The sequence below is a fragment of the Camarhynchus parvulus genome, chromosome 3, assembly GCF_901933205.1.
Source record: "Camarhynchus parvulus chromosome 3, STF_HiC, whole genome shotgun sequence".
NCBI classification, from domain to species: domain Eukaryota; kingdom Metazoa; phylum Chordata; class Aves; order Passeriformes; family Thraupidae; genus Camarhynchus; species Camarhynchus parvulus.
In genome coordinates, this window is record NC_044573.1 from 13,441,215 (window position 1) to 13,468,039 (window position 26,825).

Sequence of the window (26,825 nt, forward strand, 5' to 3'; positions counted from 1 at the left end):
AGCAGACGTGCATGCACTACAGTGCCAGCTGTCCAGACAAGGCTCCAGCCCACCGAGCTCGCAGGGACCACACCGAGGCCGCTGCGGGTTCTCACCCGCAGCCGGGACACACCGGCCGCGCCGCTCAGGGCGGACCGCAGCGCCGGGGTCCGCGTCCCGCGCTGCCCCATCAGCCGGTGGCTCTAGAAAGGAGACAAAGGCGGCGGGGACAGCCGGAGGCAGTGATCGGCAAGGAAGAGGCCCCGGGGCCGGGGGCGCAGGGCGGGCGCTGCGGGACCCTCCGAGCGTCTCCCGCCGCCGCCCCCCGACCGAGCCCTCAGGCACCGCGGCGAGGGGGCGGGGCGGAGGCGGCCCCACAGCGCGGTGACGAGCACGCTTCTTGTCCAATCGAACTGCGCTGTTGCCTGATGGACACGCGCATTAACTAATCATCGTGGCGCGCCCGTTCCCTCCTCGGCTTAGAGCCAATCGCGACGCCTGCGGCGGGGCGGGGAGGCGGGGCCGTGTGCCGGCGCGGGGCGGGCCGTGAGCGGGGGCCGGGGCTCAGAGCATCGCTCGGGCTCGGTGCCGCCGCCGGCTCCGTCCCTGCTCCCGTGTCGCCTCCGCCGCCGGCAGCCCCCTCCCTCCCGCAGACATGTCGTCGCCGTCGTCCGGAGAGCGGTACGAGGAGGAAGAGGAGGAGGAAGACGGCGCCTACGAGAGCCAGGCCAAGCGGCTGAAGCCCAGCGCCGCTGCCGAGGAAGGCGAGATCGAGTACAGCGGCGCGGAGGAGAGCGAGGGCCGCCGGGACAAGCCCCCCGCATCGCGCGGCGGCGGCGGCTTCTCGGGCGGGGTGAGGGACGCGGGGCCGGCGGGCAGGGGGCGGCTCCCCTCAGGCTGCCGGCGGGGGGAGGGGACCCGTCCCGCCCCGCCCCTACCGCGGGCGAGGCTGCGACCGCCCCCGCCGCTGCTCCCGGGCAGGGGGCCGCGCTCGGAGGGCCGGGGGGCTTCCCACGGTCGCGAGGCCTTCCCGGGGTCGGGGCCCTGTGCCCGCTTCCCAGGCATGGAGGCGCTTCCGGCGGGGTGGGAATGGCGGGGGCTCCGGGCCGGGTCCGCGCTGCCCGCCGCCGGCGTTCGCTCGTTCCTCACGGCCCGCGGGCACGGGCCGGGCCGGCAGCCCGAGGGAGGGATGGGGGTGAGGGATGCGGGTTCGGGAGCTCACGGATTGCCCCCGTTCCGCGGGCAGCTGGGCGCCTCTCGGGGGGATCGCCATTGCAAGTTTAGTGCCGGCCCTGTTGCTGAGCGTAACTATAGAAACACCGAGCGGGGGGGCGGCGGCGGCGGGGGCTGAAACCGCGGCCGAGCGATCCTTTCATCCTCCGTTCTACCTTTGTGTCTGGCACCACACGGCCATAAGGCTGATCTTAAACCATTGCCTCCTTTTAAAATTAATTCCTAATTCTACTTTCTCACTCCCACTGTTATGAGCACGATGCTTCACTTTGGGTTTCTTTTTTTTTTTTTTTTTTTTTTTTTTGCTACGTACCTTTTTCTCGTGAATTTGCATCAACGTAGTCCTTGACCCATAAATTTGACCTAACGAGACTTTTCTGTCTATTGCTTGATTTCTTATCTAACTAATTGAACTAATTGTCCATCTGATTACAACCATCTTTCTCCTTGATGGCCGTTTCTGTTTCTTACTTGAATAAGCCAAATCAAGCAAACATCGATTTAATGTCAAAGCTTGTTTTGTGATTTGTTAAAATGAACTTGCTTATCACTGGGATGAGTTAATGAGGGAGCATTTGCTGCTATCATTTCTCTATCAGTTAAATCTACTGATAGAGAAGGTGCCTGCTAAATTTATTGTCGTGGTTTAACCCTCTCCTGCAACCGAGCACTACGCAGCTGACTCCTGCCCGGCTGATGGGAGAGAGAATCAAAAGGGTACAAGTGAGGAAAATCCTGTTCTCCTTTCTCCTTTCTCCTTCCCCCACTTTATATGCTGAATGAGATTTCATAGGGTCTGGGATATCCCTTAGGTCGCTTGGGGTCACTGTCTTGGCTGTGCTCACATGTGGAGATACAGGAGAAGCAGAGAAAGCCTCGATTCTTACTCAGCATGAAGGAAAACCTCTGTATTATCAACACTGTTTCGAGCATGTATCCAAAATATTGCCCATACTACTGTGGAGAAAATTAATTTTACCCCAGGTCGAAGCAGCACATTATTACAAACGTTTCCTGATAAACTGTAACAAAACAAATTTCTGGAGAGAACTGTTTTAACTCTCAAGTTTCTTGTGACAGAGCATCATCTCTGTTGCCGTCAAGACTTAGTGATGTGCTCTGTCTTAAAGGGCAGTGCTGAAAGAAATCCTTACACTTGCTTAAGTTATCTGGAAAGTTGGTCATGTAGGAGAGCTGAACGCCATGCAGTGAGTATTTCAAGTAGAAAGGAAATTCTGCTTTTGCCTTTCCTCTTTTCTGCACCTTTATGAAATCAACTAGTTCTTACATGTCTCTTTTTCCTTCTTTCTGGGCTCTGGCTCAGAGTGTCTTCATGATGTCTCAATGCCTCAGTTTATTCAAGTTTACCTTTCATGGTAATGACACCATGGGGAATCTGATTTCACCTTTTGCATCTCAAGTATGGCATGTGCTGAGGCTTGTGAGTAAAGAAACTGAAACAAATGTGCAGCAGGTTGAGAACATGAGGGGTTTTCGGCAGCTGGTTGTGTCAGTGGCAGTGCCATTGGCAATTTATTGGCAAAACTGCATTCACAGATTCAGTGTTGGGAAGGCAGGAGTTGTCTTGATGCTGGACATGGAACTGGTTTCTTAAGCATAAGCTGTAACATTAAATGGAAATATGGAAAGTGAATGACCAAGTGCTTTTGTTAGTAATTTTATGTGAAGCTTTTAATAGCAAAATGCCAACTTCTACGAAGTCGAGTTATTTAATGTGAATTTTCATGTTTTTTTCTCTCTAACAGATACAAAAATGTGCAGGAAATGTACGTATTCTGTGATGTATCTTACTGGTTCCTCTGCAGGGAAATGTTCTCAGCTTATAAAAGTTGTATGTGGTTCAGACATACAAGATGAAGGTAGGCTGAGAGGAGGGAAGAAGTGTAAGTGTCCTGGATTCCTCAGAAGATAGCAGAAAAATAAGTAGGAGGAACTATAGCAAATGTGGAATTAGGAGGAGAAATGGGAAATGATGGTGAAATTATGATAGGGAGTGGATGATCAGGGTAAGGAGTGATATGAGTCTGGCAGCCATATGATTTGTTGGGTGGGTTTTTTCTTCATAATTATTTTTTAATTTTAATTTATTTTAATTTATTTTTCCCTCACATATGCACTGAAATATCAGTCAACTGTACACTCATATGGCTTATATGCCCTTGTTTAAAAGCTCCTTTGTGCTAGGACTCCTCTGGCAGGTTGGTGGGGTCACCCTCCTGGGCTGTACTTATTATTGTGGCAGTTTCCTGTTCTGGGATTGTTGCATTTGGCTGAAGAAGCCCTTCATGCCTCTATTTTTTTGTTGTCTTTTGTGTCTTTTGTTGTCGTGGGGCTTGTTTTGGTTTGATTTTTTGAAAAGGGTACCTAGAAATCTCTATGTGAAATCCAGAGGGAATCCAACATTTATTTTGCTCTTTGTTTTTCTGTTTCCCACTTGTGGGGAGACTTCTCATAAGCCAGAGGTGTACCCTCTCCTTCATGGCTCATCTCCAGGCTGAGGAGCCAGGAGAGCCAGGAACAGACCAGGATGTTGACCAGGGAAGGAGCAGAATGTGTTCCTGCAGAAGTATTCAGTGGGAGAGAGTGTGATTTGGAAGAATGACCTTTACAGAAGCAGTGTTGAGTGGTGGTGAAGCCCTGTCAGAGGAATCAGAATTGCAGTGTAGCAGAGGGTCAGGACACTGGGATAATGTGGGCTGAGAGCTGTGTTTAAGGGAATTTTGAGGCCCTTTCAGCTCCATCCCCTATCCCTCCCTTAAATGCTGGTTTTATGAATTAACGTCATATTTGTACCACCTGCAGCATTCACCTCCCTCACTGTTTCTGACATACTCCTAAGCATTCTTGTGAAGTCAGGAAGATCTGTTATCTCTGTTCTTACAGTTGGGGAGGTGAGATGTGGTGTCTGAATACGCAAACAGAGCTATCAGCTGCTGCAAGGTAAAACAGGGATGTGATCTTGCAGCTTCTCAGCCACTCTGTTGAAACCTCCTGGGTGCTAAATGGAAAGCAGCTCTCTTTGCAACTGTGAAAAACGCCAATCACTTGTTTTTAAAATTTTAAAAGTTTTATAATAATAAAATGGTTATAAAAATAGCAATATAATTAGAGTAATAATAATTTGGACAATTTGAATTTGGACATGTTAGACAACAGAAACAAAGAGTTACGGACAGACAGTCCGGGTACCTTTTTCTGGGCAACATAAGCTTGAAAAAGGACACACATTAACAGAGAATTTGCCCTTAAAAATAGCCTGTTGCATATTCATACACCTCATACATGATGCATAAATTCCATTCAAACACAGGATTCTGTCTGGTCAGTGTCAGCTTCTTCTTTTTAATCCTGACGGCATCTTCAGGGCTGAGCTGAGCGAGGTAGGAAGAAGTTCCTTTCTTCTGATAATGGGGCAATAAATTCTCTTTCTCTGAAAGATTAGGGTGTCCTGTGGCTGCTATCTCACTGTGAGTCCTTTCTTTTAAAAAAGTATCCTACATAGCATGGTTTCTATTTTAGCATTATATTACAACCTAAAACTATATGTAACACACTACTTAAGAAAATTAATACAGCATAACTTTCTAACATACCACTTATAATATTAATTTTCATATTTGTGAAGAGCCAATCATAAAATATGCACTTTTTGCACAACTCAGTTGCTTTGTGTCTAACATTGGCAGCGTGGTAACAGCAGCTAAATGCAGTGAGTTCAGATCTTCACCTGCTTTGCGCTGACTTGACCATTTCTTCAATGAACTCGGACCTAGAAGCTGATTTTGAGTAAATGTAAATCATCTTCCCTCCTTTGTCCTCCTTCAAAAAAAAAAAATTCCAAAACATTACCTTCAGGCTGGTTCTTCTTCCAGTATCTCAGGCTGAATCTCCTGATGATCTTGTGTTGTGTAGGGTTTTAGTTTGGGATAATGTTTGCTTGGTTTTATTTATTTATATATCATTAAGGATATTCAGATTGTCATGAGCAGAGAGGAAAATAGAATAGACTGTTTCAGTTGGAAGGGACTTGGGACAATGGTATGGTCCAAATACCTGTGCATTTCAGGTCAAATTCAGAGTTAACAGGAGGGGTCATAGTGCAGGCATTCTTTCTGTAGCAGTTGAAATTGATCAAGGGCACAGTGGTAGAGATGCATTAAACAAAGAGAAATGATACCTAAACTTCTCATCCAAAACAAAACTAAATTGCCAGGTAACCTTTCAGAGTATGGGTGTGATTAATCTTAACCCCCTCATTCTGTGTAGCCCTACCCCCAAGGTCCCTAAACCAACCAAAAACAATTAAAAAAGCACAAATCCAGGATATACAAAACCAATAGATTCTTCCACTGCTGTGGAACCTTAACTTAGTCTTGTCTGCTTGGTTCTTCTGAGACACTTCCCCCCACCCACCACCATTTGTGTTGTATCTGTAAAACAAATTTCAGACCAGTTAAGAGGGATGCAGAGAGAGAAGAAAGTTGAGAGTGAATAAGATAATCTAAAAGGTGAGAAACTAAATATAGGTACTTGGCAGAGGGAATATGAAGGAGAAGTGCCATCCTTTTGCAGTGAGGGGAAGAAAGAGAGATGGAGGAGGTAAATAGTGAAAGACAAGCAGATGCTCAAGAAAAGGTAGTACAAATTAATAGAGCTAATATGAGTATACTGGAGAAAGGATAAAGGACACAGTTTTGTGCAAACAGTTGGTGAGAAAATTCTAATCTGGAGTTGATGAGCAAGACAGGCATCTCCTACAGCCCATGATGATTTTCTTCCTTTTTGGAATGGCAAACTGTAATTAGTTGGCAAGAAACCATTGATATGTTTCAAATGTTGTCTAGAGGTATGTAGGTCACAAAAAATGGATGTTAAAATGCCACAGCCATTCTTTGAAGCTGCTTCTGTTGCAGTCTTAGGTATGTGAAGTCACTTGTTTGTACTTCATCTGCTTGGATATGTCAGTGCTTCCCTTTGTGCCTCAGCTTTGTTTCAGGGTAAGGATTTTTATGCTCCTGCTTTCTTTCTTGAGGGAAACGTTTTCTGTCCTTGTTACTAGTCTTGAGCAGGAAGTCTGTTCCATTGTTTATTTAAATTAAATTAACTGCATTTTCTGTCCAGCCTAATGATTCTTCAATAAATCATTACTGAGGTTTCAAATCCCCTTAAGATATATATATGTATATATAAATGGTTCAGTTGTAACATTGGCTGCTCTGTTGCTCTGTTCTCCTGGCTTTGGTGGAGTGCAAGTGTGGTGCTGGAGTTTTGCGTGGGGCTTTTGTGCTCTGGTGGGAGCTGAGTTACTGAAAGACTCCTTTGTAGGCAGAGAAATACTGGTGGTTGTTAGTCAGTGTGTGAGCAGATGCTTTGATGTAACCTTTGTCTGTGTGCCAGCAGTAGCACATGTAGCTTTCAAGATACAGTAGCTGTGAGATCTTGGTCAAAATCCTGCATTGTTCTTCTCTGGGGAGAAATTCCAGCAGCACTTGGATGAGCTGTGAATGTTCTGACCTTAGCTGTGCACTTTACACTCTGCAGACACGTTTGGTTTTTCATGTGGTCTGGTGGTTTTATTTCTCCTCATAGAGGAAATCCAGGGTCATTCTAGATTTACTTGGTACTGCAGCTTTGTAGCTGCAAGACTTGTTTGGCAATAAGATGTGTGTCTGCCCCTTGTGAAGACTTTCCTTGCACCTGTGGCATGTGTCCCCATCCTTCACCAGCCCGTGTGCTCTGTGAATGTTGGTTTGAGGCTTCCTGGCTGATTTGTGCTTGGTTCTTGTGCTGGTGCTCACTGCTGCTGGCTAGAAACTATTTGGAGTAAAGCAGAGACGCTCTGATTTGGTCACCTCAGTGGTTTTATGTGAACAAAAGTGGTTCTGAAATTCTCTGTAGGTAAGAGAAGTTTGTGGCAGGTGGCCAAGATATCACTTGTTTGTGTTTGTGTTTTTTTGGAGGGGGGGTGAGCAGGTTGTATTTTGTTGTTTGTTTTGGGGGAGTTTTTTTGGTTTTTTAATTTGATGCTTCTTGAGCTTCTGCACAGGTTGCTATAATGTCAGGTTTTGGTTCTTTCTAAATCTCTTGCTAAACCTTGCTGAAAGAATGTCTTCTGTATGGTGTTCTGGGAGAATGAAATGAGGTTTGGAAAGCCAAATATTGCTTTAACGATAAGCGAAAGCAAAATTTGTACTTGTTGATATTCTGCAGAAGTGCAGACATCAGTACATGTTCATGTAACTCATGGATAAAGCATTTGAAGATGGAAGTGTAAAAATCTTAATTTTTGAGAGAATTTGCACTATTAGAAAGATTTGTATCTACCAGTACCTGCTAGTAGATAAAAATACAAAGGGATTTCCATAACAGAGAAACATGAACTGAAACTAAACCAGAAGTTTGAGCTGGGAAGGGGAGGGAGAAAGAAATACTCTTCTGAGCATACTCTTCTGAGCTTGATGTGATTTATGGAGATATTAGTTCAAAAAGGCAGTAAGTAGCAAGTACTAAGTGCTAGTAACTCTTCCTTGTGGTGTCTGCTTCAATGAGTAAATCATTGCTTGTATTCACCATGTGATTAGACACACATAATATTAGATGGGATTTCTTGAGTTTATTAAAGAAACCTAAAAGGAAATGCATCCCCTTAGCACTAACTGGGGTCTTAATATAGTAGCAAGTATGCAGGGCAATGAATAATTGATGCAATCATTTTTGATTGTTCTGTAGACTGTAAATAAAGTAAAGGTGCCTGTTATTTCAACATCTTAGAGCAGGAAAAAGTAGTAGTTATTGTTAGTTTTCTCTTGAAGATTTCCTCAGGTGCTTTTTTCAGCTTTGGAAAGTGTGTATGTGGGTTAAGAACATACAATCTGACAGTAAAATCTCTCTGTAGTTCTGTTCCTTCTGCAATTGCCTAAGCATTTGCAGTTCAAAGTATTAACCTTTCCTGACTGCTTTGATCACTGCTCCTGCTGTACAGGGAGCTGATTGATTCAGGATACCTTATACAAATATCACCAGTGGTGTTTTCCTAGCATTGCCACAGTTCTTATTCAAAGAAATGTGTTGCCACTTAAAATTCTTTCCTACTGCAAACAAATAAAATGTAAGGTAAGCTTAAAATATTACACAGCTGATTGTTTTGACATGTGAGAAAGCCTGAAGTGCTGGCTTTTGATTCAAACAGAATGGTCAAATCCTTGATTTAAAGAAAAAATCTGTAATTGTTCAGTGACAACTGTGCATGGAACCACAGGAGTTAAACACACAAGACTCAATTTGTAGCTATCTGGAATGTTTTTTCCTGGCATCTGTAGTTCAAATGAACAGAGAAGAGGGGAATGTCTAACAGTAATAGCAATCATTGTGGTTACTTAATTATTGGAGCTCAATGCTCCTTTGTGCTACAAATGAGAATCTCTCTCATGTTCCAGAAGATGTTGTGCTGCTGCTTAAGTGAAAAATCAACAAGACTTGATCTGTTAGATGGGAACACATTGATGTAGCCACTAAATTTGAGTACATCAACTTCACACTGCTGTTACGAATATAAAATTTGGGTGCTGGGTATTTGCAGTATATTTTAGTGTGCCCTTTATTATCTCTAACATTTTTTTAATCATCTCTCATTATTGGCTTACTTTTTTTTTTGTTTTTACCCTCTGTGTCCCAGAATATTTAAGGTAAATTTCAGCCTTACTTCAGGGTTTTCATGGAAAGATAAGCTGATTCCAGCCCAAATTTTTCAGCTGCACTGAAAGTAGCTCTGAAAAATATTTATGGTGGGAACTCTGTGTGCTAATGTATGATGTCTGGATCCATTAATAGTAGTCAGCCTTGGGGTGAAAAGAGCCCCATATGTACAGAAACTGTAAGTTTTAAAAAATCTGTGTTTGGAATTAGAAGGGAGGTTGGGTTTATTTCAACCATAATCCAGAGCTGCCATTTTCTTGCATTGTGGAGCATTGGAAAAATTCTCAGTTTGTGTTCAGTTTACAATGGGGGATGGCCCTTGTTTATTCTTGCTTTTTTATTCTCCCGGCCTGTCTCAAAAAAATACCAGCATCAGCAAACAGCAAAAAATACCAGCATCAGCAAACAGTGTCAGAAATATTTTAGCTGTTGGACATGTCCTAATTTTTTTTTAATGCTTCTTATGAATAGGGTGTGTGTAAGACCTCCTGCAATTCAATCAGTGTTAAATGGCTGCTTTTTTTTTAATCCAAGAAAAATCCAGTGTGTGCAAACAGATTAATTAAGTCTGAAAAGCTTTTTATTTTAAGTAGACTTCAGCAACTGAACTTGGCAGTCCGTTTGGAAAGAAAAGTTAAATTATTTAACACTTGCTTAGATTGTGCATTTAGATGGCTGCTTCTGGACCCAGTGTAGTGTCTACCAAGTATTTAATTTTAATTAATGATAGAAGTGTTCCTAGCTCTGTGTTGAATTTTAAAATGTCATTTTGTTGCTAGGATGCCGGGGGAAGTCATCACAAAGTCTCTGTTTCTCCTGTCGTCCATGTCCGAGGGCTGTGTGAATCTGTTGTGGAAGCAGATCTCGTGGAAGCTCTTGAGAAGTTTGGAACTATATGGTATGTCTTTGTTAGGAATGATTTGGAGAAAAGCATGTCATAAATGACCGTCATGGGGCCTGGGAGTTGTTTTGGGTGAACAGGAAACCTTAGTGTGATGTTTCCCTCACCAGCTATGTCATGATGATGCCGTTCAAGCGCCAGGCTCTGGTGGAGTTTGAAAACGTGGAGAGTGCAAAGAAATGTGTGACCTTTGCAGCAGATGAGCCTGTGTACATTGCTGGGCAGCAGGCCTTCTTCAACTACTCCACCAGCAAGAGGATCACTCGGCCAGGGAACACTGATGACCCATCTGGTGGGAATAAAGTTCTCCTGTTGTCAATTCAGAATCCTCTCTACCCGATTACAGTGGTATGTTTTGTCTTCTTCTTTTGTTTATTTTTTGTGTATTCACATAGGTAGCACACATATTCTTAAATAAAGACAATGCAGTTTCATACAGATGTTTTGCACTACATTTGAAGACTTTAGAAGTGAGGATTTTGAAATGTTTAAGTTGCTGCATGCTTCTGGAATACCTCCCAATGTGTTGCCACAACATCAAGATTGTTATTGAGCCTTTAGGCTCTGAGTGGTGTATGTTTAAAGAGCAAGGATTTTTTACAGTAGGGAGGGGTTATTTTATTGCAGTCCTTCTTAAGTATTTCCTTTGCAGAAAGGTGAAACCTTTATCTTCTGATGATCAACTCCAGTTTGATGGAATCTTCCTCGCTTGTATTTGGGCCAACATATTTTCCTTTTTAGTATTTCAAGTTGTACCATTTATACAGTTGCATCCTAATTTATTGCCACTTATTAATGGCACGTGTACATGGCTTTTTAAAACACAGGGGTTTTTTGTTGTTGTTGTTATTTAAGCATATATGTTTTATCATGCATTAAATGCTTATGTTTTTCATAGGAGATTTTATAGTAGATGTTAAATTGCACAGAAGTATTTCAGGAAAAAAAATTAAATTGTGTACTATGATACAAGTATGAGTCTTTTTTCTTAGGGATGTAGGATGGCAGAGATCAGTCAGAGTGTTTGGGGTGTGTGGAACCAAGCAACTTAATGCAAGCATTAAGTTTTATTTAATGTGCTGTATATTATGACAGCAAATTGACTGCAACTTAGTATTCCTGAAATTACCTCAAGTAGTCAGTTCCACATCATGCTTTCTACTTTGCTGTCTTGAGAGTGTCAGTAGCTTTTTGTCTGTTGATTCATCAGTGAGTGATGAATTTTGTTTTTCCTGTCAATTTTCTTTATAGAAAAGCATGCCATGGTATGAGTTGCTTTTTAGTGTTTAAAAACAAACCTGCTCTGAGCTGTGTGAACAAACCCACTGACAGAGTTAAAGTATTCTTTGCCCATGACTGTAATACAAATTTTGGAAACTCTGTTTCATTCATGCATTTTAAATTTGCCTTGCATGAGCTGCTCAGTTAAAGGTGGATGCTTGAAGAAACTGGGAGCAGAAGCCTGGTTCTGGGCTAGGAGAATTCCATGGGAATTCTGAGGATGAAGCCTCTGGCACAGTAGCTCCCTTTTAAAAACAAACAACCCACCCCTAACCTCTTCCTTCCCACTGCCCCCAGCTGTTTCTTTAGCATATACAAATGGGTGCTGGGAGCAGGCAGATTTCCAGAATTACTGGCAAGCAGCAGAGCTCAATGAAGGCACCATAGCCACAGCAACTGGGGAGAGCAGCTGTGCCCATAACAGCTAAAAATGTGGTGAGAAAAATACAAATTTTGCACTTGTCCTGTGGGTTAAAAACTAATTAATTTAAGAATGCCTCAGGCAAAGTATGCTTTGTTTAAAAAACCCACCCCCAACAAAAGAACACAAAAATCAACACAACATCCTTCCCTCTCAAAAAAAGAAAAGACACAAACCCCAATACTGCTTCTTCCTCTACAACACGCTTCTTAAATTTGAACTACAGTTAGAAAAAAAGAGATGAAAAATTGCAACTAGTTTTAAGTGGCAAGTCTGAATATCTGCAGTAAACTCTTGTAAAGTTTTTAAGAGCTTTAATTTAAAAACAAGATCAAGTTTTTGGAGAGACATTGGTTTGTTTAAAGGCCTCTTGTGCAGAAGCAAAATTGTCCTAAAATTACAATTGTGATCAGCTTCTGTCTCTCACAGAATATCTTTGGTTTTTTTGAGGGCTGTAACAGCAGAGGGTAAGAAGGGCAAATTAACTGTATTTAATTCTTAATTGCTTTTCATCCCTGTGTGATAGGGGGTGTTGGTGTTTTGAAGAGTTTTGCCCAAGATGTCATGTACAGGTCTTTGAAGTTCAGTTTCCTTGTTTCCTTACCTGTGGGCAGAAGTTTTTCAGAGATTTGTCTGCTCAAAGAGACTTTCCCACATGCATGAGGAAGATGTGATGTACCTTGGCAACTGAATTATGATATTCTAGTGTGTATATAATACAAGTGCTTAAATTCTTAATAAATAGCCCTCATTACTGTGTCTGGTGAACCACTTCATTGATTTGGTAATACAAAGTAGCTGAATTATGAAACATAATTTAAAAAATCCAGCTCTGTGTGTGACTGCTGGCTAATGACACTGGTAGGGTTTTGAGTAGACCTTATGTTTTGAAAGACAGTTTTTTTTTGTTTTAATTAAGTCTCTGTGAAGAAACCTTTTGAGGGACAAATTATGAAAGAAAGTCATATGAAAATTAATGTCACCTGGAGCTGGAAAGTTTCTAGGAATCTTTTCTCCCAAACAGGAGAGATGGTGGGTAACCTTTTGTGCTGCCAAGAGTGCTGTAAGTGATGTCACAGGTCTTATTTTTTATGGGTTCAGGCTGTGTGGGCTGTGTTTGTTTTAGTTTTAAGAAATCCACATGCCCTCTATTCCTTTGCCTCCCAATTGCTCCTCTACTCTGAAAAACATAATAATAAATATTATACCTACTTCCTTTGCCACTTCTCCCTGTGGACCCCCAAATAAACCTGAGGATGTACACCAAAATCTCGGAATGATAATTCTGGAGGTAGTTGGGTTAGATAAAAAGGAAAGAAAGAGCATAGCACCCACTTGCTTCAGGTGGATGAAAACTGTGAAATGCTTATTTTGATAAGCTAAGTTTACATTTTGAACTATTTCTGGTTACTCTCTGAAAAAGAATATGAGCTCAGCTGCTGGAAACCTACGAAATGTGTTACAACTGCAAGTGTCACTTTGTGTCTTTGCTGTGGTAGAACTACTCCAGGGCAGTGCTTCAAAGGTAGCAGAGCTTGAGACATGGATGCAGTTACTGGGTTTTGACACAATTGAAGATATTTGTTAAACCAGTATTTGCTTGAGTACTTCTTATGGAGGTCTTTTCCTGGTTTTCAGATTTGATTGCCTGTAGTATGATTGATAAAAATGCCAATCATGAATGTATTAATTGTAGAGGGGGAAATAAGAAATGGAAAGTTAGCCTTTTCTTTGCTCTTTGGCGCTTAAATGCCACTACAGGAGAATGTTCTGTGGACCATAAGTGATTGGAATTTCACATCTGACTAAAATTTTTTTTCCTTCTTCCTTAGGATGTTTTGTACACTGTGTGCAACCCTGTTGGAAAAGTTCAGCGCATTGTTATATTCAAGAGAAATGGAATACAAGCCATGGTTGAATATCCTTTTTGAGTGTGACTTTTTTTTGCTGTAGGTTCTTGACTCCAAATTGGTTTAACATGCAAATGTCAGAAAAATACTATGTGATTTTGAGACCAAATAATTTCTTAATTTCTGTGTAAGACATGGTAACTTCTAATTTTTGTACGTCTATAAGACAAAGTAGTACTTGCACATATCATCTTTTTAGGAAAATGGCATTGTCAACAGTGGTTGATAACCATGTTTATAGTCCATCAGGCCTAATAATTGCAGACATGAATTATATCACAGATTTGACAATCCCTTATATGCACCTTTCTACACAGAAGTTTCATGGCTTCTGCCTGTGTTGCTACTCAAGAAATGGGTAAGGGATTGCAGAGGTGCATTTTGTCTTCTTCAGACTCTTCTAAAATAGTCCCAGTATGTACTGCTTGTCTCACTATTTTGACTTCATAAAGTAAATGCCAACTTAGGCATCCTTGACCTTGATTCTTGGGCATCATGTGTTGAAGAAATTCCCTGCTCTATTATCCTACTGTTTATTTGCAGCCTTAAGTTGTTCTTGGGTTGAATGTTCAGAATTGTGGTGTGTTGCTGTCGTTTGTGAAGTCCAAAGTCTGATATGATCAGGCCTTAATTTATGAAACTCTGTCAGCCCTCTTCCTAAAGCTTTATTTACATCTGTTTTTGAACTGTTAACTGGACAAAATTTGCCGAATTATTTGGCATATTTTGTGATTTCCAAAATGATGCTACCAATGTGATGCCTGCATTGATGATTTTCCAGGCAAGGGAAACTACCTAACTTCTATTGAATCAAACTAATTGCTATTGATCTATGTAGAAAACTTGAACTGTGTGTCCTAACAGACAATAATTTGACTTACTGTATGTGTTAAGTTTGTCATAAGTTGAATTGTCCCATCAGATGCCTTGCACAACTGGGGGTCATTCTTCATCTTGTGAGAGATTAGGGAAGTTGTGGGGAGGGTCCTGCATGCACTCAGAAACACTACCATCCTTATGTCCTATGAATTCAATTCTGTAACATGCCATTTCTTGAAAATGAAACCAGCCAGCAATTGAAAGAAAACCCACGAATGTGAGAGCAGCAAGGTAAACAGTTGGGGGTGGTAAGGAAAGTGATCTTCAGTAATAGCGTTATCTGAAAAGTTCAAAAATTTGCTCAAATTTAAATGCTACTTGAAATACCCATTATTTCTCCAGATCTGGCCAGTGTCAGTTTCTTATAGGTCTGGGAAGCTTAACTTTCCTAATTTTTAAGTTCCCCAGTGAATCTGCATCACTTTGGAAGAAGCTGGGCTGCAGGAATGTGGTAAAACCAAGGCACATTCTGTTGTTTTGGACTTTTTCTAAAATGTCACAAAATGATATCAAGACATGGTGCAAAAGATCTGTTCTGCTGCAAAGTTCAGGCTTTCTGACACCATATGTTATTGAGTATGGTGAGGTCATGGGTTGTGATGTGCCAAGGCTCAGGCACATTTTTCTGCTAATCACAAAACTCATCTTGGAGTATGAGCAGCATATGAAATAACCTGGGTGTTGGAGCCTGGTACATGCATCTGGCTGTTGTATTTTTTTAGGCAAGATGAGTATTTGTTCACTCCAAGTCTCTCTTTTAGTTATGTGGGATTTTTGGGCTGATGAGTTTAAAAGGGTGTACACTTAATCCTTTTTGATGTAAAGTAACTACTGTGATGAGTCTCTGTGGAGTTCTTGTAGCGTATACACTGGTGAAATACCTGCAGGCTACAAAAGTAAAAAGGCCCTATCAGATAAAAGGGAATGAATGAGACACCTGGGGAAAAAGATCCTTAACATGATGTGTATGTTTGAATCAGTGTTTTGTGCCCAGAAGGCGAAGGCTGCACTCAATGGAGCGGATATCTATGCAGGATGCTGCACACTAAAAATTGAATATGCAAGGGTAATGCTTGGACCTTCTCTTTTAATTTTACTCCAAAACAATACATATAGTCAAGGCTTAACCTCTTTCACTTTTACTTTATTTGAACAGCCAACTCGACTTAATGTCATTAGGAACGACAACGATAGTTGGGACTACACTAAGCCATATCTGGGCCGCCGAGGTAGGTTCTGATCCATTCTCACTGTAGCTCTTTGACTGTACTAATGCCAGCCCTTCACACGTGTCAGGCCGTGTGGCAGCAGTCCTTCCAAAGCAGGCCAGTGCTGCTGGAGGCTGTGCCACCGCAGGGAATTAACCCTGAGCCCTAGTGCCCCCTACTGCCGTGTGCTTGAGCCACTTAGTGCAACAAGGAGCCCACACCTCCAAGCACCTTCGCAGTTCTCAAGGACTTGCATTTCTCCAAGCAGCTCTCTCTCTTTGGAGGAGAGGAAACCTGGCACAGACTATTCCTTATAAACTACAAACTTGCACACTGCTTCTCCTTCGAAAGGACTCTTTTCCCCTATGTTGGACAAGGCATTAAGAAGGATAGAGGACTTCAGCAGGCTGACTCTACACTTCATCATGCACCACATCGGCATCAGCAAAAAAAACCCCAAACAAACAAAAAAACCCTCTGAAAAAACCTCAGACTTGCAGTTCACCTTGTCTGCATACTGCATGCACCACCACCACAAGTTTTTAAAGGAGGACATTTTCAGTACTTCAGATTTGATTTGTGTGGGATGAATAACATGATAGACTGTACCCATTCTGTTCAAGTTTGTATGTATGCTGGTCTTATTTCCCTTAAAATTACTGAAAAATTGAGAACCTACAACATTAAGAACCTCTTGTTGATATCTTTGACATTGTAATCTTTTTATTACTTGCTGTATGTGAGAGTTGCATTCAGACTTAACAATGTAAATATTGTTTAGTAGTAGGGAAGTTCAATCCTTTTATGCAGATACTTGGAACTGAACAGTGCAATACCAGTAAGTCCCCTCAGCTATACTTAAGTAATAAAATAGGGAGATTCATAATTGGTACAGGCATACTGTACTTGAGTACTCAGCTGTAAAATGCTCAGGGCTTAACTCATGTCAGTGGAAACTATGATTATATATGTACAGTCAAACTGCTGTCTAGCCTAACTCCTGTTAAGTGTTTATTTAAAAATAACCAAAGATCTGTAACTATTGAGTGCAGTGTTCAGTAACCTATGTACAATAATATGTTCAATGTAAAGTTAGAAAAGTGAAGACAATGTGACCGAGATAGAATATCTACTTATCAAAGGCTACATGAGAACCAGGGCTTTGACTGTCTCAAGAGATTTGCACATTCAGAGTAATTCTGCAGAGACACTGGGCTTGTGAAACTGTTGTACAACTAAAAACTTAGGGCTTGGCTTTTCAAAATGAAGTTCTTGTAAAAAGTTAACAAGGGAGCTACAGTATTGGTTGCAGCTTCTAGATTATGACTATTTGTTTTGGGATTCAATTTTTTTTTCTCAAATTCTTGAGTCAAAGAAAAGGGATTCTGAAGAAACCCAAGGGCAAGAAAAAAAATCTAAGGGTATGATTTTGAAAAATTGAAAGGATTAATTTGACCCTTGTATCTTTTGATCAGTGCAGTGTTTGGAGGCTGACTTGTAACACTGTGCATCTAATTGGTCTGCAGATAGGTATGACTGTATGAACTGAAACTTCCCCAAACTTGAGCAAACAGTGGAAAATGAAAAACTTAGGATAGGTGTGCCTTGCTCTTTTCAAGAACTCTGTTCTTTTGTTTTTCTTTTATTACTGTCTCTATTCTCTATACATAAGCACCCTGCTACACATAAGAGGAAAAAAATTGACTTGTATTTTATATAAATATCTATCTCAATCATTACATATTGTATGTAGCATGATTTTTCATTTACTATGATCCATATCCATTTATGTGGACAATGGGAATACAAATTGTTGAATGAACAGTAAAATGTACTTGACAAAACAGGCATCTAGAGCAGTTTTGCTCATAAAGTAATCCAGGAGTTGAGGTTTTCTTTGAAAGAGTTTATGTATTTGTCCTTCAACTCACTCTTGCAACTGCACTATTTGGGTTTTGAACATAGTGTGACCTGAGCTGTAGGGCTCTCACTGCAGCAAAGATCTTATCCCAAAGGAATTTCATTTCAAGGACAGACATGCCAATAAATCCTTTCAGAATTTCACACCTGCCCTTCAAATGTTAGGAAGGAAATGCATTTTACTAATGATTTCTTTTAAGAACTGTTTTTAGTTCTTTATGGTAATAAATTGCCCATAGTCTTTCTCCACTGCAGTAAACTTCCTAACAAGTGCCTGCTGCTATGAACTCATATTGCATTAGATTGAATGAAATAAACCCACCTGACTTAGTATTCTACTGGCCTTTAGCCAGAAATTTCTAACTGTCATTTGGAGCATTTCTTTTGGTGGTAATACCAGCTTGCTCAGTGACTCGAGGACCTGATGTAAAAACAAAACTAAAAATCAAGGAACCCAAGCTTAAAGAAGATCATAAAGAATCTTTCCTTTCAGAATTATTTTTAACACAGGTTGGTTCTTGTGTTTCAGTGCTTGTTTACACAAGTATTTGTACTGTCACAATCCAGGGGCTTTGTTCAAGGAAGGAATAAGCATGGGGCAAGGAGAGACTTGCACCACCACAAGGAGGAAATATTTGTCAAACTTTTCTTACAGAATTCTTTATTTGAAAAATGTGATTCTTGACTGTATTTTACTGTGGGCAGTTTCAAAGCATTTAGTTCCACAGATTGGAATTACAAAACTGATTTTTCTGAAAGATGATTACTGGGTACAGTTTAAATGCTCAAAACACTTGATCTGACTGCTCATTTGCTTTTTAGAGCCAAGAACCAGAGCTGTTACCCTGAAAAGGGAGTGGAAAAGTAAACTTGACAACAGTAATCTTTCTTCTATATATTTGAAAGTATTCAGGACTGTTCTCTCTTCAGATTTTATTGCCAAAGTAAATATCTGACTTGGAACCTGGCCTCAAAATCCTGAGCAGAAAGGGCCACATGTGTTTTCATCCACCACTGTTGTGTAATCAAATAGTTCCTTTTTTTTGGGGAAAATACCTCCAACTGCATTGGCTGGAGTTACTCTTTTCAGCAGTCATACTTAAATTTCCTGGGAATTGTTATAAACTGATAAATGCCTTGCCCCATCTTTTCAATGTGGCTTTTTTTTTCAATTGTAAGAAAAGAATTGTTGCTTACCACAGAGAAATCTGGAAGTTTAGATTTTTTTTTGTCATGCAGCATAGATCTGATTGGAAAATACAGCTTTGTCTGTGAGGCATTGCTTCCCTCCATTAATGTAGACCCCTTGCTTAACTTTATATCCTAGAGAACTGGGTTTTCTTAAAGGATTGACTGTTGTGTAAGTGCATTACTCAGTGATGCTTTCCCTGTTGAACTGTTATGTGCTGCTGGTAATGCCACAATGTACAATCCTTTCAGCATGCCCATAAATCAGTAGGTGTTCTGTAAATATATATGTACACATATGTAATGCTCTCTGTTTACTGATTATGAAACCATGTAATACAGGTTGTTGTTGGCTTATGCTGAAACTTCTTGAAAGAAGCCCACTTTGAAAATGTGTTGCTGTTGAAGCTAATATTATGATTCAGGTACTGTCTTTCAAAAGTACTGCATTTCAAATTTGTTTTAAGAGACACATGGGTAAATCCTGCTGTATGGTGTTTTTTATACTAATGTGTGATGTCTGTTTAGGAGAACTATTGGGTATCTCCATAAACTTTAAATGTCTGCATCTCCTCATTGGCCACTGCCCCCAATCAACTTAAGTGCAATTTGTTATACAGATGGCAGTCTTTTAATTTTGGTGTCCCAGGGCTACAGCTTGTATTTTTAGACATAGAGTGAATGAGAAATCGTTTATAAAATTAACAATGACTCAAATTACTTTTTCACTTCTTAACTAGAAGCTTTGTGTCTTAACTGGAGAAATCAAATGCCTGGTTGTACATACTAAACTGATTTCTTTCCCTTCCCACGTTAGACAGAGGGAAGGGCCGGCAGAGACAAGCTATTTTGGGAGAGCACCCATCATCCTTTAGACATGATGGCTATGGTAAGTAACATGGGGTGACAGCTGGTTATGATTTCTTACATGCTCTGTGGAATTGTAAATATTTAATCAATGCTTGGCTGTGGTTCCCTTCAGCATGAGCAGTTCACCTGCAGTGCTGTCAGTCTGCCTACTGAAACACTGCTGGTTCAGTGAAATCCATGTGCACTCATTGCCTCACCCCTATCCTGTCATCCAAAGCATTCAGCTCTACAGGTTTATTCCTTGGAAGAAAGTTTCCTTTCAGCTGCCATCAGCCTGGCAGTGGGTAGAAAATGAAATCTGGATTGGGAAAGCAGTTTTCTTCTAGAAAATCGCAACATAGTGTGATCAGTGCTTTGGTACAACAGAGAGCTCTGATGTTTTTGCATACAAAGCTATGAATTGTTGGCATCTGCACTTCTAATTTAGGTGATTCAGAAAACGTACAGCTATGTGACTGTAAAGGAATGATGTTTTGGAGTCAGTGCTATAAAGTACTGTGTTTGTTACCACTGCTCTCTGTAAGGCATGACCTGCTATTACTTTCATGTGCTGAGCCAAGACCTCAGGGTAGAGAAACAAATGTCCCCACTCACGTGAGACTTTTCTAGTTAGTTACTCTCTCAGCTGTCAGGTGCAATGTTATTTGTCTTGCCTCTTTCTTTGCAAAGGTATTTATGATATTTTACAATGTAGGTTGACATCTTACCTACTCCTTCCAAAGGTTCTTCAAATCTCCAGCATTTCCAAGTCCCACCTTGATTCAGCAGTGTTCTTTTTTCATTCTTCTGATACATCCTTCTAGCTTAAGTAATGTGTCCATCTCCTCCTATACCACTCTTTCCCTGTCATTACTGCCTTTTGCTAGGAAAAAAAAAGACAAAAGGTTCCTTTTGTACCAGGCTTATGTGAGTTTCACATTATTTTTGTCTCAGAAAAACAGGGATCCTCCCCTTGGTCTGTAATATTGACGTTTTCTATGAACAGAGGTATTGCTTACTAGTAGTGTCTCTTTTTCCTTACTAAAAGGAAAAAAAAAGAAATTGTCTATTTCAGTGAAACTTGTCACTTTATCTATAGTGGAAAATAGGACCACTTCGTTTTGCATTAGTGTGGAGGTTTAAGTATTCCTGTTTCTTCCAAATGAGCATTTTGTAGAAAGGCAGGCTTCTGACTTAATCTCATGTCTGGGAAAAAGAGCTGTGTCATCTCCTGACCTCTGTCGCTCTCCTTTTGGTTTGTTATCCCGACTTTGTAATATTCTTTCTTGGTGCCATGTACCTTTGTAACTAGATGGGAATATTTCTGAATGTTGATTTTAATTATTTCCTCTGATACATTTATGTTCAAATATTTTGCATGCTGCAGGGAAGATAATGATTTTTGTAATTACTGGAATATCTTTTTTCAGCAGTTGCTGTAACTTTCTACCCCTCCTTTAAATATGCATTATGTATATGGGCTTTGATGCATGATTAAGTAGTGAAAATAATTTCAAACAACATAAAAACCTGGTCTCTCATCTCCTTAGGCTCCCATGGTCCTTTGTTGCCCTTGCCAAGCCGGTACCGAATGGGATCTCGGGACACTCCCGAACTCGTTGCTTACCCATTGCCACAGGCATCCTCCTCTTACATGCATGGTGGAAATCCTTCTGGGTCAGTTGTCATGGTTAGTGGGTTGCATCAGCTCAAGATGAACTGCTCACGGGTATTCAACCTGTTCTGCTTGTATGGAAACATTGAGAAGGTAAGGCATAATTGATTAGAAACTTGGAACTTCTGTATTTCTTTCAAATGCTTTGGAAAAAGCCTGCCTGAGGTTGTCTAAAAATATAATGTTTTATAAAACTATTGGTTGAGTTCTTTGTTGCAATGCATATTTTTTTTTACCTTATCTGTTATAGGTGAAATTTATGAAGACTATTCCAGGCACAGCACTGGTTGAAATGGGTGATGAATACGCTGTAGAAAGAGCGGTCACACATCTCAATAATGTCAAGTTATTTGGAAAGAGACTCAATGTCTGGTAAATATGTTTTATCAGATTAATAGTCCACCAGTGGGCAGATGGAATGAGGTTTCAAAGGGACAATATCACACTACTCTGTTATCATTGTTGGAGTTATGATTTCCAATTTGCGACTGTTTATTTTGGCTTTCAGCTGAAGGAGGGTGAATTTAGGTCAGATATTAGGAAGAAATCCTTTACTGTGAGGGTGGTGAGGCACTGGCACAGGTTGTCCAGAGAAGCTGAGGATGCACCGTCCCTGGAAGTGCTCAAGGCCAGGTTGAAGGGGGATTTGAGCAACCTGCTCTAGTAGAAGCTGTTCCTGCTCATGGCAGGGGGGTTGGAAGGAGATAATCTTTAGGGTCCCTTTCAACCCTAACCACTCTAAAATTTATTAATATTTATAATTTTATTTATTTACATTCATAAACCATATTGTCATTACATGGATTGGCCACTGATAAACTGTATTCCCTAATGTGTCTTATCCCTTCTTTCTTCATTTTTTAAGGAAAGTGTCAAATCCAACCCATCATGTTCTTACTTTATTTATTTCAAATTATTATAGAGAAACATCTGCTCTTTTCTAGTTAGATAATAATCTGCAAAATAATAATCTGCAAAGTATGATAGCCTTAATTATTTAAGAAATTTTATCCTTAAATTCCAGTGTTTCCAAGCAGCACTCAGTAGTTCCAAGCCAGATATTTGAACTGGAGGATGGCACAAGTAGTTACAAGGATTTTGCCATGAGTAAGAACAATCGCTTCACCAGTGCTGGCCAAGCATCCAAGAACATCATCCAGCCACCCTCCTGTGTGCTGCATTATTACAATGTTCCCCTGTGTGTGACTGAGGAAACATTTGTAAAGGTAAGCACTTGGAGTGACTGACATGCAGTGCTCTCTGGGCCTTGTCCTGGTTTTTCCTGGTGCTGCTTTTAAAAACAAGTAACTGGGAGGCTTGTAGCAGAGCCACTGGAAGAGAGCTGTTCCTTAAGATATATTTATAGCCCATGTGGATGTGTTTACAATTCTGGGGTTACTGTCTCAATTTTATTTATTTATATTTTTTTAATGTGAGAAACAAAATCTTGAAAATAAAGTTGAGGAGCTTAATGTGGGGGGGGGTTTGGAGGAAAAGGAAAAGAAACAAAGCCAAATACATGAAAGTTAGGATTACAACTCACAAAGGATTTACTGACTGCCTGTAATGACTGCTAGGATGTTTTGGAATGGAGACCAGCTTTCACCTGGGACCCTTGGCACAGTTGTATCCTAAATGAACTCTGGGTGCTTAAAACATGCAATACTGGGCCTCTTTAAGTGGAGGCAGTGGCAAGATTGCTGACAGTTCAGTGAGTTCTTTTTCAGTTCCATAAAATATATTTTTCCAAGTCTATCTGAAAGTGAGCTCTGGTTCCCAAGTGGTGTCCTTGTATGAACAACTTCAGAGCTACTGTATTGGAGTAGGAATGCCAAAAAGGAGAACTTACTATTATATTAATATGTTTTTGGAGATAGCAGTGATATCACAGATACAGGGGCCTTGTTTTACATACTACAGAATGGTATTCTAAAGAGTTACCAATCTAAATATATTTTTTTAATGATTTGCTGTAAATTCTTGCAAACTCTCTTAAAATGTCAGAATCTTCCTTTTTTGTGTGTCTCTTCCAGGAACTTGGAATTTTTGCTAATTTGTTTATGTGCACTTTTGCTGGAGTTTTATATCTTATTTTATTTTTGTGACAGTTATGTGAGGATCATGAAGTTCTCAGCTTTATTAAATACAAAGTGTTTGACCCAAAACGTAAGTAAAATTTGACTTGTTTGGGAAGTGCCTTGATTCCAGTTTTGATCTGAGTATCCACTGTCAGATGTTACTGATCCCTCCTTTCCATTTTTGTTTCTCATTGTGACAGCTTCTGCCAAAACACTGTCTGGTCTGTTGGAATGGGAATGTAAGACAGATGCAGTGGAAGCTCTCACTGTACTTAATCACTACCAGATAAGAGTCCCAAGTAAGTAAATTTTCCTGATCTTACTGCTGGAATTTTTTTTCTGTGGAGAAGGAGTTGAGGGTTCTGGTAGCTATGACAATGATCAGAGGGCTGGAGCATCTCTCCTGTGAGGAAAGGCTGAGAGAGCTGGGGTTGTTCAGCTTGGAGAAGAGAAGGCTCCAGGATAACCTTATAGTGGCCTTTCAGTGCTTTATAAGTGGGCGTAAAAAAAGAGGGTGGGTCACTTTCAACATGGGCAAATAGTGATAGGAGAAGGGGTAAGGGTTTTAAACTCAGAGAGATTTAGGTTTTAGATGTTAGGAAGATGTTCCTGACTGTGAGGCTGGTGAGGCACTGGCACAGGTTGTCAAGAGAAGCTGTGGATGCCCCATCCCTGGAAGTGTTCAAGTCCAGGCTGGATGGGGCTCTGAGCAACCTGGTCTAGTGTGTGACATCCCTGCCCAAGGCAGGAGGTTGGAATGGGATGATCCAGTGAAATGATCCCTTCCAACCAAACCCTTCTGTGATTCTTTCACAATAAATACAGAGAAATCTGCAATGTCTTGAACAGAGGATCCTTTAAGTTACTCAGCTCATTGCTCTCAATTTACTGCTCCTGTAGCATGTTCCCTTTGAAGCCAGAAATTGTGAAGCCAAGCTGAATTTAGCTCCAAACTAGCAAGAATAGAGTGGGGTGAGTTCACCTGCTAAACAAGTACACAATAGGCCAGATCTGCACTGAACAATTAAGATAATTTATTGAATTAAATGGAATCTTTCCAGGTGTTCCCAGACATAATATTGAATCCAGGCCAGTGTCTAATATTATTTTAAACTACCTCCTCCTAACTGTTATGAGTTTGTCTCCCTGTGAGGTGTTAACAGGTTAAATCTTTTCTATTCCCCCACACCTTTGGTCCACCTTATTAATAATGGACCTTAGGGACAGGATATTTTTGAAGATAGTATGGATAACACACTGTTCACAATTTCAGTTTTATCTCAGTTTGGAGAGTTGGTAGCAGCAGAAAAGCTTTCTCTTTCAATGTGAAAAGGCAAACCCCAGTGGATGTGTGAGTGTGCAATACACAGAACTGGTGAACGTGCCAGGGTATGGAAGATGGATTAGCAGGAGAGCTGTGCCCATGGTGTGTTCTGTGTTGTCTCCTCACAGATGGCTCCAACCCTTACACCTTGAAGCTTTGCTTCTCTACTTCATCCCATTTATAGAGAAGAGGACAGCATGTTAAGAGCTACGTTCACCTGGATTTGCAAGTCAAAAACTACACTTCGTTCACAAAGCTCTAAAGTGGTTGTTCTAATGTTGCCTTGTTTCAACTTAATTCTAATATCTTTTATCTTGTTTTATAATAAATGGATGTTCCTTCATAAATACAAACCAGATTTTTTTTATTTTTGCCTCTGAGAAGTACATGTTGTAAGCTTACTACAAAGTTTGTATTTTGTTAGTGTAGTATCTGCAGATGTCTAAAGAAGCACCAGTAGGATAAACAAGATTGTTTCTTTTCAAAAAATGAAATATATTTGCATTTTCAAAATGTTAAAGATTAGCAAGTATTTTTCCATTTGTAGTCTTAATTGGCAGATAGAACTATTCTAGCAGAATTTTAAATGTAGAACTTGTTTTTCAGTATGTTAAGTAGTGAAGTATGTTGCAATACTAAAAAGCAGCTTGTATTTATAAAATGCTTTGATTGGGTTAATGTTGCACATACTGAACTTTTAGTAGTACAGACTTGATTTATAGTTTCAAACAGAGCTAACATAGAAAATTATCAAGTATGTACACGTGTATGGTATGAATACATACTTATTTAAAGTGGTTTTGGTTTTTTTTAATCCTATTTTCCATTTGCATTAGCATGATGCCATCTACAGCTAGTCCCACCGTAGGGGCCTTTTAAAAATTAAAATTGCAAGCCTGTATCAATGTGTTCATCCTCATTTTCCATGATTTAAACTTAAATCTTTGGTGTTTAACATATCCTTTTGACTCTTTTTTTCAAAGCAGTGGTTATGACATACTAAATGGTAAAAGTCGGGGGGTGACAACATGGATCACAATAGAAACCAAGGTGGTAAAAATAGTTAAAACAAAAAGAAAGCCCCCACCATATCCTTTCATACCTGGACAGTTAATTCAATGTTTTCTTCTGTCTGATTTACCTTAAACATCTATTATGACCATGAAAGAATTCATTGAGTGAATAATCTTGGCTTGTCTGTAGCTTAAAATGAGGTAATCTCAGTGGGATTCAGGTAAAGTAACTGACTGTGTGATGTGAAATTAATGAGGTGAGAAATCTTCCACTTTGGAGAAGATGATTTGTTCTGTCCCAGTACTTTGAAACCTCTCTTCTGGAACTGGAGTTGTGTCTTGTTTGGGCTAAGCCCCCAGAAAGAGGAATCCAAGCAGTGGAGTCTGGGAGCTGTTGTCCTAGGCCCTGTGTGTGTTCCCTTTTCTGAATTTGCAGTGGATTGCTGAGGGCTTCTTTCAGGTCTGTTCTTGGTCATTGCAGAGAAGTTACTTTATCAGCTATTTTATGCTTTCTCCTACAAGTTCTTTGTTTAGTCTTTATGGATTTTATCTATATCCATCCTTTATGCAAAATTACTTGTGCAGAGTGCTTGTCCTTGAGAGGTTATGTTGTAGGATGTTTACAGGCTGTGGGCATTGCACATCTTTCAATAGACTGGATTTTCCCGTTCTTAATTTCAAGGCAAATATTCCTTATCATACAATGGAAAATGTGTCAGATGTCTTTCAGGTTTTCTCATCAACACTGATTGATTTTTGCCCTGTCTAGCTCCATTTTGTTCATGCTTCAGGTAACGAGTGTTTTAGGTATTCACATCAGGCTTTTCATATGTCTGAACTGGGAACTGAAAACCAGCTACTCTTTGGCAGGTCTTTCAGCTCAGGGTTTGGAATAATCCTAGCCTCCTGTCTGTGAGGTAGCAATGAGACTTTCATTTTAGGGCCACTGCTGAGACTCTTTCAGCCTCAGTGCTCTTTCCCCAGAAATTGCTTCCAGACAGCTCCAGCACAGAAGTCCACATGCCATATCTTGCTGCTGGTGAAATGCTCTGTGCAGCTTAGTGTTTTAACTGTAAAAGATCTCTCCCAATCTCTCATTTCTCTTTTATCACCTTGAATGTTCTGTGGAACCCTGTTTCTTCTGTCACAATTTCCATTGCTAGTTGTGTTAATGTAGTTCCAGAAGTTGTTTGTAGTTGAGCATTAAAAACAGTCTGTTTTCAAATTGCAGTGTGGGATGAGTGACCCTT

The 26,825-nt window shown here is 40.6% G+C and overlaps 1 protein-coding gene across 1 annotated transcript; it reads left to right on the forward strand.

Annotated features, from left to right (window-relative positions):
• Positions 1-503: 503 nt before the first annotated feature.
• HNRNPLL (heterogeneous nuclear ribonucleoprotein L like) lies at positions 504-25,463 on the forward strand. The gene is made up of 13 exons (XM_030945049.1): positions 504-832; positions 9,708-9,826; positions 9,940-10,177; positions 13,364-13,449; positions 15,290-15,386; positions 15,477-15,549; positions 19,454-19,525; positions 21,036-21,253; positions 21,411-21,532; positions 22,185-22,386; positions 23,269-23,326; positions 23,439-23,537; positions 24,691-25,463. The coding sequence occupies exons 1-13, from the start codon at positions 635-637 to the stop codon at positions 24,744-24,746; spliced, it is 1,638 nt and encodes a 545-aa protein (XP_030800909.1). The 5' UTR covers positions 504-634; the 3' UTR covers positions 24,747-25,463.
• Positions 25,464-26,825: the final 1,362 nt, after the last annotated feature.